This window comes from Clinocottus analis, unplaced genomic scaffold (genome assembly GCF_023055335.1).
Source record: "Clinocottus analis isolate CAN_PGR_092001 unplaced genomic scaffold, fCliAna1.0.p SCAF_25, whole genome shotgun sequence".
Taxonomy (NCBI): domain Eukaryota; kingdom Metazoa; phylum Chordata; class Actinopteri; order Perciformes; family Cottidae; genus Clinocottus; species Clinocottus analis.
In genome coordinates this window covers 6312935-6326930 of record NW_027175987.1, presented here as the reverse complement: position 1 = coordinate 6326930, position 13996 = coordinate 6312935, and the positions used below count along the sequence as shown (strand labels likewise).

General features: G+C 41.0%; 1 protein-coding gene across 2 annotated transcripts in view; it reads right to left on the bottom strand.

The window, feature by feature from the left end:
- negr1 (neuronal growth regulator 1) overlaps positions 1-13996 on the bottom strand; it is a 138010-nt gene that overhangs the window by 29148 nt on the left and 94866 nt on the right. For both annotated transcript variants that reach the window (XM_068591272.1, XM_068591273.1), the window contains exons 5-6: positions 11316-11436; positions 6822-6970 (exon numbers count right to left, since the gene is read on the bottom strand). In XM_068591272.1, coding sequence (XP_068447373.1) covers positions 6822-6970; positions 11316-11436 — 270 coding nt within the window. The remainder of the gene's footprint in view (positions 1-6821; positions 6971-11315; positions 11437-13996) is intronic.

Genomic DNA, 13996 nt, shown 5'->3' with positions numbered 1-13996 from the left:
ATGACCACGTCGCTGTTTAAAAGGCTACTGTCATGCCCATAACAATAAAACATTTGCTTTCGTTTGATTTCATCATTCCTTTTGATGGGGAAATTGTGTAGGAATCAGTGCTCGGACTTGAAAATGATATGCCTTTTCCCTCGGTATATTGGTGGGGAAATGGTCAAATTCATCTTTTCTTCCACAAATGTTTCCACTTTAAGTGCTTCTGAGGGAGCCCATATGTGAAGACAGTTTCTTTTTAGTTCTTTCTTCAAACAGGCAGGCGAGCGCTATCTGATTAATACTGGAGCATGAATTCACCAGTGAATCATTTCATGAGCTCTCAGTCACTCGTCGGTTACTGCGGAACATATCTTTTGACATGCAATCTCTCCCTCATAGTTCCACACTGACTTGGGCTCTTTCTCCCATTCAGCACAGCAATGCATCATTTCACGCACTCTGTATGGCGGTCGACCTTGCACATCCTGCTCACTTGCAAGATAAAACACATTAGTTTTCACAGCTATTTCATTTCATGGATTCATATTCTCTTTGTTCTCTCTATAGACGGGATAATGCTGGAGATTTACGGGACATGATTTGTAGAAGTCATTATTCATGTGGGGCCCCGCTAAGTTTAACTCATCACAAGCATAATGAGGAGTTAATGCTAAAGCTGCAATATGACGACTCTATCAGCTATAGTAAAGTACTAAAGTACATGAGGGGGTATTTCTTAACATTAGGTGTGTTTGGAGTTCAAAATAGTAAATTCGTGGTAGCGAGCTAACAAACCCATAGATCCAAAAGCAGCAAAGAGGAAAAAGTATTTGTGCTGAAATCCAGCAAGTCATAAGTTACATGCTGAACCAATAACATTGATCCAAATCCTAGCAAGGCCCCCAACAGACAGAATATTGCCATTTAATATGGCTTCAAAGAAAAGGTAGTAATAGAATGCTCCAAAGAAACTACTAGTTCATCCTACTGCTCCTTTTGAGTGCATTATTAAGTCATTATTCACGCAATGACACATTCCTTGTGTCAACTCTTTCGCCGTTACATTTTTGATTTTCCTCTCCTTGCTGTTGGAACAGTCAGTGTTAAAGCCTGTGTTAATTTGTGAGCCAGCAAATTACTATTTTTTTTTAATGCTGTCCAGAGAATGTATCATCCCGTGAGCATCCACTGGGCTCAGTCATTCAGGGATGAGCGGTCCGAGCAGTGCATCTGGCCTCCTCCAGGAGCGGGTGAGGGTGGGTGTAGACTCCATTGCCCGCTGGGCTGCAGGAGGAACACTCTGCTACAGCACCAAACACGCTCTCACCGCAGTGAGACGCAAAAATGTTAATGGCTTTTGTGATTGCTTATATATGGAAATTCAAATGATAGAAAAAAATTGCAACACTGTAAGGGTGCTTTTGGGGGAAATAAAGGACACTGCAACCTCACCGTGTGAAATTCATTCCTCATATTATGATATGTAATGTGACTGTGAGGTGAACCCCGAACTATATCAAATAAAGCATTGTGTTCTTCTTAAGAACATGAACGCTGAAAAACAATCATAAAAAAAGAACATCCGACTGGTTTTATGACCAATGTAGACACAAAAGGTGGTTGCTAAAATCTTTCTTCCAATGGGTTCAGTATTATATCCCTGCATCCTGCATTTTGAGCCGCAAACACACGCACACACAATTTAGGTTTTACCTTTAGCTCCCATTTTTCTGCATCTCTGCTCCATGACTCAGGTACAATCACAGAGTGTGGGAACAAACAACATCATCAACAACAATGGCAGATGAGGAGACATGTCGAAATGACACCTACACATGCAGTGATTGATACTTGTGACAAACGAACACGACGTTCATTAACCAACTAGCCAGCAGTGTCTCTCCTGCCTAAGGGAGGCTGAGCAGTGAGAGAGAGAGAGAGAGAGAGAGAGAGAGAGAGAGAGAGAGAGAGAGAGAGAGAGAGAGAGAGAGAGAGAGAGCTAGAGAGAGAGACTCTTTTTCTCCCCCATCAGTCTCTTCCGATTACTGCTCAGGGAGGGGAGGGAGGAAGAGGAAATGAAGGCAGAGGTATAGGCAGAGAAAATCTCCTTCAGGGCTAAGCCGAGGTGGGCTGGGGGATAAGAGCTTGACCAATTAAGCTGGAGGACTCCTCAGAAAATTGGAGTGAACAGCCTCAGTCTTTTCATCGAAGTTCGCTTCCATCTCGCACACGAAATGGGAAGTTGAAATAGGGATTGCCAGCTTGGTGATTGTTATACCTCAGCTATAATCACAAGGTCTGTGTGAGTGTGCAGTGTATACATAGTATATATCTGTGTGCAGAAGAAGAAAAACACAACCTGGTGCTTTGGAAAACATAAGGAAATGCCCTTATTGTAAAACACAAAATGTTATTGCTTTACCATGCATGAAAGATTGGAAACATCAATAGAAATCTGATAATGCATGTATTTGTACTATAAAAACTTTCATAAAACCGTGTAAAATTGAGCAAGACAAATCTTTTTGGGATGAGGAAAACATTGCACAAAATGGTTAAAAATGATAAGAACATTTTGATAGGTGTTGTGGATGATATATCTTCTCAACCAGATGGTTTGAAGAGTTTGATAATTTAGGAGATGCCTTCAGAAGAGCAGAAAGTGTTAGATAACCTTCAATGTTTTGGTTTGGGCTGTGGATGCAGCAGGTGTTTTTCTCTGCATCTGGAACTTGCATTTCTTCCTCCTATACTTTTCCTCTGTGTGAGATCTCGCCAAACACCAAAGGCATATGTATTTCAGGACATTTTTGTTTCAGTTGACCAAATTCAATGTTGTTTTACACAGATGCTCATGTTTACTTGTTGTTGTTTTGTTTTTTTTTACAAGAAAATGGAACTGAATTGCTCATTATGCTGGGTATGCAGTAGTCATTCCCACACAAACATTTGCAAAGCCAGCATTAATGGTGCATAAACTTGTGGATAAAAGAACACAACTATTTGGTACATAATAAAAGACATGCTGACTGCAACATCTGCTAGTAAGGATTTGGCTAGCTCTGGCTAATTGCTGACAATGAATACAATATGCAATGTTCCTGTCAAATAAAATCAACAGTTAAATCCAAAAAAACCAACAAGTAACCTGGTGTAGCTGTTGACTTATCTCACTCCTCCTTTTATATGAAACAGACATCTTTTCTAATGACGTCTTTCATAATGTATGAACAAATGCACCAATCCAGCACGTTTGACACTGCTTTAGCGCTGTACAACTGCTAAGACAAAAGAAACGAAAGCTAATAACCTTGTTAATTGTGTTTTTTGTTGGAGAGTGAAGCTATTGAGAGAAAACTGGCTGATAATAAATTACAGCAGGGACTAGACATGTAAACGCTCTGGTTCAGGTGGTATCTATTAAATAAAAATGTTCCATCTGCGATCATACTATACACAACAAGACACAGATATATTCTTACCATTTCTATGCCATCATATAGGCTTATTATCCAATTCAATCAATTACACCTTCCTCTGTAGCTTAACAACTGTAGCTTAACAACTGTAGCTTAACAACTGCAAGTATTTTTCTGTTTTATTATTTTTCTATTTGCTGATGACACTGGGTATTGTGTTATTAAAAAAACAACCAGGTATAACAAGCTTTGTTCACACACACACACACACACACACACACACACACACACACACACACACACACACACACACACACACACTCCAACAGATAGTGACAAAGAGGTTGTGTGTTTTCTTTCTGCTCCAAAGAACTGGGTTTGTGTTTTACCTCAGCTTTAAACACACAGCTTAAAGTGGTACTTAGCTGAAAGAGATCACAATCCCTGACTAATGGTTTGACAGCACAGAAACCCACATGGTCTAACACAACTGCCAGAATTGAATCCAAACCTATCCAACCGCACACGCAGGGACACGGCCATCCAACTCATTTAAAAAATGCAGAAATTAGTCAAAACCAACCATGTCAACATGTGCACAAAGCCAGGATGCGTCTCGTCCTTGTTTTATTTGAAACAGAAACCAAACAGCTGTCTTCCAGTGGCTGCTTTGGTTGGAAGGCATATGTGTTTACTTTCTGTGGGAGAAGGCTTTCCAGAGTCACAGTTCATCTCGTAAGCGATAATGGCACGCTTTTGGTGGAATCATTTGAAAGGGACTCTGTCAAGTTACCACAAACAGGATACACACTGCTTCAGGATAAGGAACTACAATGTCTGAATCTCGACAAGAGACAAATGAAACAGCCCTAAATGCTTTGCATTTTGATTTATGTTTCACTTGACCTCATCAACTCAAAAAACTAAAACCTTGCAGTGTAATGGAAACATTCCCCCAAAAAAACAACTGTACCGCCCACATTGAGTCTCCACCTAAATATCTCCATCAAGTGTGCCTGCCCCCTCCCCCTCCGCGCCTTGTTCATCAACAGCTGTCGACTGGTTCTAAAATAGCAACCCAAAGTCACACGTGGTGAAATCTAACCTCTAGGTTTTGTTATTTGCATCGACGTACCGGTGAGAGTGCGCTACGACGATTGCTTGCCATTTCTCATTAAGAGCGACAGCAGTTTTGGCCTCTCTTTCATGAGTGGAGATCATGAGAGCGTAAGGGAGAGAGAAGAGACACTGTGTGTGTGTGTGTGTGTGTGTGTGTGTGTGTGTGCATGAAAGAGGATGCTAGAGAGGAAGAAAGAGAGACAAGGGGGGAAGAGAAGAAAAAAGAATGGGAGGGTAAGATAAGAGAATCAGGGAGACAAAGCCCTGATAGAAACACAGACAAAGAGATAAAGAAAGGGAATGGAGGAGAGAGAAGTTGGGGGCGGCAGCACAGGAAGCTGCCTCCTCTGACTATTCCGAGGGTTTCTTTGCCTCTCTGCCTTTGAGGCCTTGCTAGTGTCACATTAAGATCATCCATTTGAGGATCTGAGACAAGCCTTTGATGTTTTTGTGCATACACAAACAGGAGAGTGGAGTGCTCCTTTGACAGTTGCCAACTCTACAAGAATACCTTTTTGTATTCTGAGTCTCCGGCCTGCTAGGGACAATGTTATCATCACAGGGAGCAGCGCGAACTGGTGAATAATTTAATTCACCTGTTCATATTTCATCACTGAATACATTAAATGGATTTTTTTTTCCCGCAAACACTCCGTTCTAAAACGTTGGAGAAAATATGTTTTCCTAGCCTCTTGCTGTCATTTGCTTTTGTTGCTGGATGGCAGGTAGCAGCTGGACAAAATAAATGAAACGCCTAAAAGTGTTCAGGCTGAGAAAACGTAGAGTTCTTTTGAAAAAGTTTGTGAATGTGTGTCGACGAATATTGTAACATTCTTTGAGAAGGCAAAGTGTCTTGTTCTTTCAACAATAAAAGTGGTTGAAATCCACTTCCTAGAGAGATTCAAAGGGACGTACATGCAGTGAGTGGAGCGGCTATGGACTACAGACTCTAGGAATGTTTTTAACAATGAGTGTGTGTGCCAGGATCTAAAAAGCTTTGTATTCCTTGTCTGTTGATTGACCTGCTGGCAGACCTCAGCTGTTAAGCACTACGATGGGAATGAGCCTTTTCACTTCTGGGTTTTGAGCATCCATGGTATAGTTGGGTGAGAGAGAGAGAGAGAGAGAGAGAGAGAGAGAGAGAGAGAGAGAGAGAGAGAGAGAGAGAGAGAGACAGAGAGAGAGAGAGAGAGAGAGAGGGGGAAAGAGAGAGAGAGAGAGAGAGAGAGAGAGAGAGAGAGAGAGAGAGAGAGAGAGAGAGAGAGAGAGAGAGAGAGAGAGGGGGCAAGAGAGAGAGAGAGAGAGAGAGAGAGAGAGAGAGAGAGAGAGAGAGAGAGAGAGAGAGCTTTTCAAGGCTAAGATGTCAGTCCCCTTAGACTTGTTTTTCTTTACAGTTCTTCTCAGTGCTTCAGGTGAGTGGAACGACTCATGCACAAAACAAACAGGCCCCAACATTCATGCTACATGGTTCAAAATCAGTCGAAACCGACATTCCTAGAGAGTTGGCGTCTAAGTGCCTCCTTGATATGATGTCCGCTAACCCTCACCGGTATGACGATATGACTCACACTGTCTCCTCAAGCTCTCAACCCCTCTGTGCAGTCACCCTGACTACTTGTGCAGTGACATTGATATTGTCCCTAACTGGGATACTTCCGATGAACACTGCAACCTGTGTTTGTTGGAATGCACCACCCAACTGAAGGTCCCGCTGCCCTGGGATTGAACCAGGGTTACTACCCTGATATGCCAGTGTTTTATGGAAGATTTAGCTGTCTAAGTTTTGGGGTGTTGACCAAATGATCAGTATTTTTCAGTTCCTGAATTAATGCAAAAAAAGACTTTCTTAACCATGTTAAACACACCTGCAGTATATCCCTGCTGCATCAGCAGTTTGGCCTCTTTGGCTCTCATACTGAGTCATACTGCTCATCGACCTTCAACTTATCACAACTGACCTGTGTAGCTGCCTTTGTAACTGTGATGCTGTTACCTCGAAGCTAAATGCAGTTTTCAGATGGTGTTTTAGTCCAGTACACATGCAGATGTAGACTTTGAAACAACAACAAACACCCAGCCATACATACAGACTTTGCAACTGCAATAGACGATCTGCATTCACAAAATAAGAAACCATTTCTACCCAGTTGCAGCACTGGGGCTTTAGTTTTTATCCCAAATCAAGAATAATGCAGCAAAACTGAAAACACAAACCCAAGCTGACATCCACAACACTCTTCCAGCCCTCTCACTCTCCACCACTCCAGTTAGCGAGAAGCAGAAAGAACAACAACTTACGGATGAGAGGCACACTGGCATTAACCGTCCCTAGCTTGTTGGCGGCGACACATGTGTAGTTCCCGTAACGATCCTCCGTCATGTTGTTCACTGTGAGAACTGATCTGGAGCTGAGGCTCTTGATGTCGATGCCTTGACCCTTGATAATCCTGAAAACAAGAGCACAATCACAAAATAAAGATTATATTTCTCACACACACACACACAAAGTTTCAAGAACAGCACACATGTTTGTCGTCCTCGTGGTTCTTCAGATTGTACAGTACTCCATCCTTCTCTTCAACAGATCTGTTTGTCCCTTGGTATGTCACCTCTGCCTTGGAGGGAGCTCTGAAGGACTGCGAGGGAAGAGAAATGATCGAGAGATGAACCAGCTCGATGCCACTTGACACGTTGAGCATGGTTGTGTAGGCAGGTGCTGGGGGATTATAATAAATCCTGTTGCAGTTGTGCCCTGCATGTGTGCTGTGTAAGTGGCAAATGTTTAATTGTTTACTTTGGTGGTAATGTCATCCTCGGAAGGATGACAAAATAATTACTGATGAACTGATTTATTACCTAGAGGGCACGAAGTGTTCGACTCTCGATGCCAGCGCCTGCACAAACTCAAGAGAGGACCGTAAACTGTGAAGGCTGAGTCTACCATATTTTTATGCGAGCAGAAACATCTCCAAGTTGAGAGGACATCCAATCGGACAGGTAATCAAGACCCTGAAGAAGTGCCTACCTCCACCTGGTGTCTAAAATACCACACATATGATTGATAATTTCAATCTTGCACGTGACATCTCTCTTGTCGTTGACTGCGACCATACGGTGCCTTCAAATGTGCCGTGCAGCGCCGACCTGCAATGCACCAACTAGCTGAAGATTTATTTCAACAACTATTGAGAACAACAATTTGAAACTGGCATAGATACTTTGCCCTGCTGTTACGAGGGGGTGGGGTTTATAAGATGACTCGGTATCCTGCTGAGAGAGAGGGAGCCGAGTAAGAACGATTCAAGTCGAACCTCAACAAAAAAGACAACCAGCTACCGAAGATATCAGAGAAAGTCGAACCGACTGCCACAGAGTGAGAGATGGAAGAATGCGATTCAATGAACTACAATCAACTTTCTAGATGCAGAGATACCACAGAGGAACAGCCGCCACTGCATCCAGGTGAGCCGCTCATCTGCCCATCAGAGCCAGGTGAAAACATTTCCAGATGGGGATGAGTTTGATGTTTCTGGGAAATAAATGTAAGTCAGGTGATACAATAATAGAAATATCTTCGACCTAAATTTAATTGAAATGTAAACTAATACAAAAGGAGCTTCACGATTTCCCCTGGTGCGTCATGAACTGCTTAACAGTGCATAAATCATTTGAACTAAGTTTGATGTGAAACAAATTTTAATGATCGACATAGTCAATGATATAAGTCACTGATCACATGGAATTATCTTCATTTATTTGTGGTTCATTGTTATTCTTCATCCTATGCTTTGTTCATTCCAGTCATTTTGTTTATTTTATAATGTACTGTATTAATTTATTTTCTGTTATAAGAACTGAATCACTCAATTTGTGTGTAACTTCATAGCAACCCTAAAATTCAGATTTAATTAATGGATATACAATTTTGAAGTTTTCCCTATTTTTCCAGGATTTGGTGGCGTCCTAAACTTAATCAAATGTTAAATTTGAGTTTGTTAAACTAATGATGTCTTTTTTTGTGTAAGCAGCGTACCATCATGCGTTTTATACAAATGTATGGGTTTATGATTCAGAATGAATTAATTCATAATTGTGACATGTATCAATTCATTGTTAAACTGCTACACTAGCAATAACACTACAGTCATGATGCTCTTTAACAGCCTGTAAAGATTAAAATTCCCTCCCCAGGATTTTGAGCTTGGCTCTGAGTTTAAACTCTACGTGTGACCTCGTGTCCAGCAATATCCAACAATCTGTTCTTTCCTCTCCCACTGCGACCTCCTCAAATATTTCACATTTCACTGATAATTTTTTTTTGCAAGAGTCTCGCCGCTTCGCTAGTTCAACATCAAACTAGTCAAGTCTCCCCTCCGTCATAGTGAAAGACACCCCGCACCCTTGCATACGCACATGTAAACATTCACCCACTTCCATTGAGGAATGAAAGCACTGACACGTCAACAGAAAGATGTGGTTGTCAAAACTGTCACACGACTTCCGATAGAGACGAGCTGGCAGCACTGATGGTATATCTGCGTCAACACAGAGCCGCTCCATACAGAGTGAATTAGCATCGGAGCAGTCACCGTGCTAATGCCGCGATGCGCTACACGTCTTCTGTGCCCAAGTATTTCTTGTAATGTCCTTTTCATAATGAGGAGTAAATGAAGAAATCACCATTTAGCCATGTAAGAAGTCACAAAAAGATCAAGTCCTTGAATTAAGTAAAGACTAGAATCATGCCAACTTGCCTCCTTAGCAATTGAATAAATTGAATCCACCCCATAATTACAATTAGCACAGTGTGAGCTGATGATTGAAATTGTGCTCACAAGGAGTGGGTAAATGATGAGTAATGGGGGTAATTTGGTTTCGAAATTCAAGAACTGACACTTGAATCTAGACTGATTGATGTATGTGTCGCGAATGATTTAAGCCGGTTGCCAGCAAACATTTTATTAGGATGCGAGGTGAGGACAAGGTGCAAATGACTCCTGCAGGAACATTTATGTTGGACCTCTCCAGAAGATGAATGCAGAACAAACATTGCATTGACTTTGGTAAAAAAAAAAGCAAACAAATAAAGAACACACCTCACAGTTACTTCCACGAACAAATATGAGCTGATAATTGCTGCTTCGGCATAAAAAGATTTTAGTTTATAGTCCAACGCAAAACACAGTACAGCCTTAGAAACACTGATAACTTTAATAAACACATAATACATATAATGTGTGAACTGTATTCATGTTTCTAGAACAGGTTTGGTGGCTGATATAAAGCAGAACAATTCAGACTGTCAGCTTTCAAACACAATGTGGATTTTTAAACTTCATGCCACTTATTAGACCCAGTGTAGAGATTTATTCACTTTATATTTATATGGGTTAAAACACTTAATTTCACCTATAAAACCTACTGCATCCATTCCACTTATATTATTACTGGTGGGCTAAGCCAATATTGTCTAATGGATGCAGCTGCACCACAGCTGCTGGATGTGATCTGTTTGAAATGGATGTGCTGATGTTTACCCAACGTGTACTTTTACCTTTGCCCTTCTCTTGTGTGTGCTAAGTCTAGTTCAGCTGGAGCAGCTATGAAACAATAGACTTGATAATACAATTTGCTAATGTATTTAAATTTATATTTACAGACAGCAAAACTCTCTTTTTTGCTCGTCACTTCTCTGAGATTTGTAAGCAGGAGAAGGAATTCCAGGGGCGGAGCAGGGAGGGCATGACGATGACACCGACACAAACACTTATACCAGTGGTGCTCAAACTTTTTCTGTAAATAACATCATTTTGTGACTCCATCTGTGCTTTTATAGATAACATAATAAATAAAATTGCAATCACTTTCAACTAAACCAGGTTGCTCCATCAGACCTTTTTTTTTTTTTTATTGCAATCACTCAGAACAATGAAAATAACGTTCTATATGTGCAAAGAATAATTAATATTTAGTTACTACTAAATAGCTCATTGTGGAAAATGATAAGCAAATATTTTTTTTGGACAAACCAGAATCAGTGTAGATGTGAGCATCAGGTTGTATCAGTGTTAGTGGCTCAGTGAGCTGCTTTCCATACCCGAAAGTACAGGCATTTCTCCATTTATTTATTAATGACTTAGTTTTTTGTTCATGTACTTTGTAATGTACATGGACAGCAGCTCATCGTTGGCTACAAGACACGAGCACTTTGGCTCGTTTCACTTGGAGCAGGAAAGCAACTCTGGGTTCAGAGAGCTGCTCCAGGTTCAGAGAGCTGCTCACAGGACAGCTACTGTTGCCATCTTCTCCCTGGGAGCCTTTAAAACGCAGAAATAGTTGTCTACTTTTCACGCAACATATTTTTCGACACTCTCAGTCCGCTGCAGTGGGTGTGCTCAGTGCTCACCTGTATGCGCACAAGTGTATGGGGGCGGAACTCGCGCAACCACGTAGACACATAAATGACACGGTGTCATTTAGATCCAATCAATACAATACGGTCGTTTAGTTTGTTCAATAACAGAACAAGATGTAGACCTGTTCTATAGGAAAGAGAACCGTGAATGACATTTTGTGATCTGTTGCTATCGAGAAAATTACAGGGAGGCGGGGGGAGGGCTTACAGGGGGGGCGCCCCGCCCCCCTAAAATAACGGTAGGGGAAACACTGCAAGTATCTGTTCCCAAATGAATTAATTGAAAATGTGTTTTTAATATGTTGTAAAAAAATTCAGTGAATAAAAATAAAAAATCGTTTTTATAAGGACAACTTTTCCAATCACACTGGGCTCACCTTTTCTCCCCCTTGTACCACTCGAATGTTGGAGAAGGTACAGCAGCTGCCTCGCACCTGAGCAGAGCTGTGCGTCCCAGACCAACTCCATGGCTTTTCATCTCATGGATGGATGGGGCAACTAGAGAAAACAGAGAGATGTTGGAGGGTCAGTCAAAAGAAACAAATGTGTTATTATCACCATAAGGCAATCTGACAAAAAGGTTGAAGTCGTAATAAGACATGAATCACAGGTGAAGGAGGATTGTTGAACCGCCGACATCTTGGTCATTGCACACGTTACATAGTGTAAACTCGACAGTCAGAGTCTACAGCGGTGGAGCTGAAGGGAAGAGGACATCCATCCTCGATGCTAGAAAAAGAAAATAATTGCTCTGCATTGTGATAAATGGAAGTTCAAAGACTCAATGGCAAACGCAGGTTCTGTGAATGCAAAATGAGGCTCCTTTTATGTGCTGAAATGTGCTGTAAATCTCTTTTCAGTGTCATGAAGGCAGCCTTACATATGGATGGTTTCTAAAGCAGCCCAGTCCTTTGTACTTCAAATATTTACTCTGCTTCTAGTAACATTCTTGAGAGAAATTAAAATGATGAATTGAAGTTATATAGACTTACTACAATGGCATTTTGTTGAATACGGCATGTGGTTGGACCAAAAAGTCCAGCACTCTTACAATTCCCATGGTCACATAATACATAAATGCGGAATAACATGTTATAATTGTCAACTTTTCCATTGTCAGGGTAGTGCTGAACTGCAAACTTCTGTGTTTATGCCCACTGGTATTATCATGACTGGTTTCCCATTTCTCCATTACAAAATTAACAGAGACCAGGAAAAAGGAGAAACAATCATAACAAGGTACAGGGCTCAACCGGACATTGTGTATTGTGTTGACTTGGCTTGACTCCCCACAGCCTGTCAAACAACAAAACAGCTCTTCACACACAATCAGATACACAGTCATCTGACATACAATACAAGCTAAATTACTTCATGCCAGTCATAGAGATTCTGATTAAAATGCCTGTGAGACATGGAATAAGTTCATATTCTTAGGAACTGCCCAGCATCTGGCAGTGAAACGCCCATCCATGTATGAAAGCTAGACCTGTCAGTCTGTGCTGCGGCCTGCATCCAGTGGGGCAGCTTGGCTACACGCCTGCAAACTTGTACTTCCAATTGCATTTTGAGAAGTTCCTAACGGACGACCTCAGAGTGGACAGATTTAGCCTTGAACAACACACAACCCCTTGTTATTAACTGGAATCTAACTTCCGAAACTGCCAACAATGCCAAATTAATCCTATGAATATGTTTGAATAGTCAAATCCTTCTTATTAAGATAGTTTATATATTTTCAGATACATGTACTTGGCAACATGCTTAATTATAGCATACATATGCATTTGTTTGAGATAAGACATATTGCCAACTTGTGAATTTGCATTGATGTGGTGGGATGAATTAAGATCACACAAACAGACATGTGCATATTTGTGTGTGGCGTATGTTCATGTAGGAGAGGTGCATGGATGATGGATGCCCTTCCACCAACCCTATTCTGCCTCCTAACGGGCAAAGCCATACGACCAGTGTATGTTGCTTTTTCCCCCATGCACGTGTGCCAATTATACAGTCATTTCCTCTCTTCTCAGGCTGGCCTGACTAATCTGAAGGACTTGAGAGAGTGAATCAAGAGATGGGTTATGGTCGGTCCTTTCCTGTTCATACATCACTGTATGAAAAGCTGGATTCCAAGCTGGCGGGCATTAGTAGCCCTTGACTGGATGTATGTGCTGGCTGTGTGTGAGTGTGTGAATGTATTCCTGTATCTATGAAATACCCATACTCAAAGTATCAATTATTACAATCTCGCTTCAGAAACTTCAGTTTGCTCCAAACATGTATTTATTTAAATCCCAACTTGCAAAGTGAGATCCTCCCGAAATAAAATAGAACATGTTTTCCTCTTACTATTTATCAACCAAGATTATTTTGGTGTGTTGCTTAACACATCAAAGTAACATCAGAGTGTTTAGCATTTGACATTCCCCCCCAGAGAAGAGCCGTAGAATACTTAAAGAAAAGGAAGGGGACCAGGAGAGAACATTGTAACAGCACTATAGGACAGAAATATAAGCCAATAACAAGTATGACAAAATCAATGCAGTCTGCGGACCGACAGAAGCCTAGAGAATCCTTGTAATCCGCTATTGGTGTCATTGTGCAGGGCCATTGATTATCTGAAGCCTCTGAAAGCACCAGGGTGACCCGGTTGACGCGCTGTACAGTCGCTAGGACAGTGAACATGGTGACCCAGGCAGGTGTGTCAATACCTCACTCATACAGCCACATCGTGTCTTTTTATGTTTGAACTGAGAACACAAATCCACTGGTAAACTGTCTGTCTGAATGTGCTCTTTTATGTAGCTTGTTGGAGAAGAAATAAAATTACCTTAGATTATTGTCTTATATTAAAAGTTGGTTAAAATTCTGTCAAGCAACATTACATTAAACAAAGATATCATTAACTAATGTATATATATATATATATATATATATATATATATATATATATATATATATATTAGGGTTGGGCAAAGTTGAAAAAAATTAATGGCAATTAATCGCATTATGCGCCAAATTCAACAATGAAGTAAAAAACTATGTGTATTGC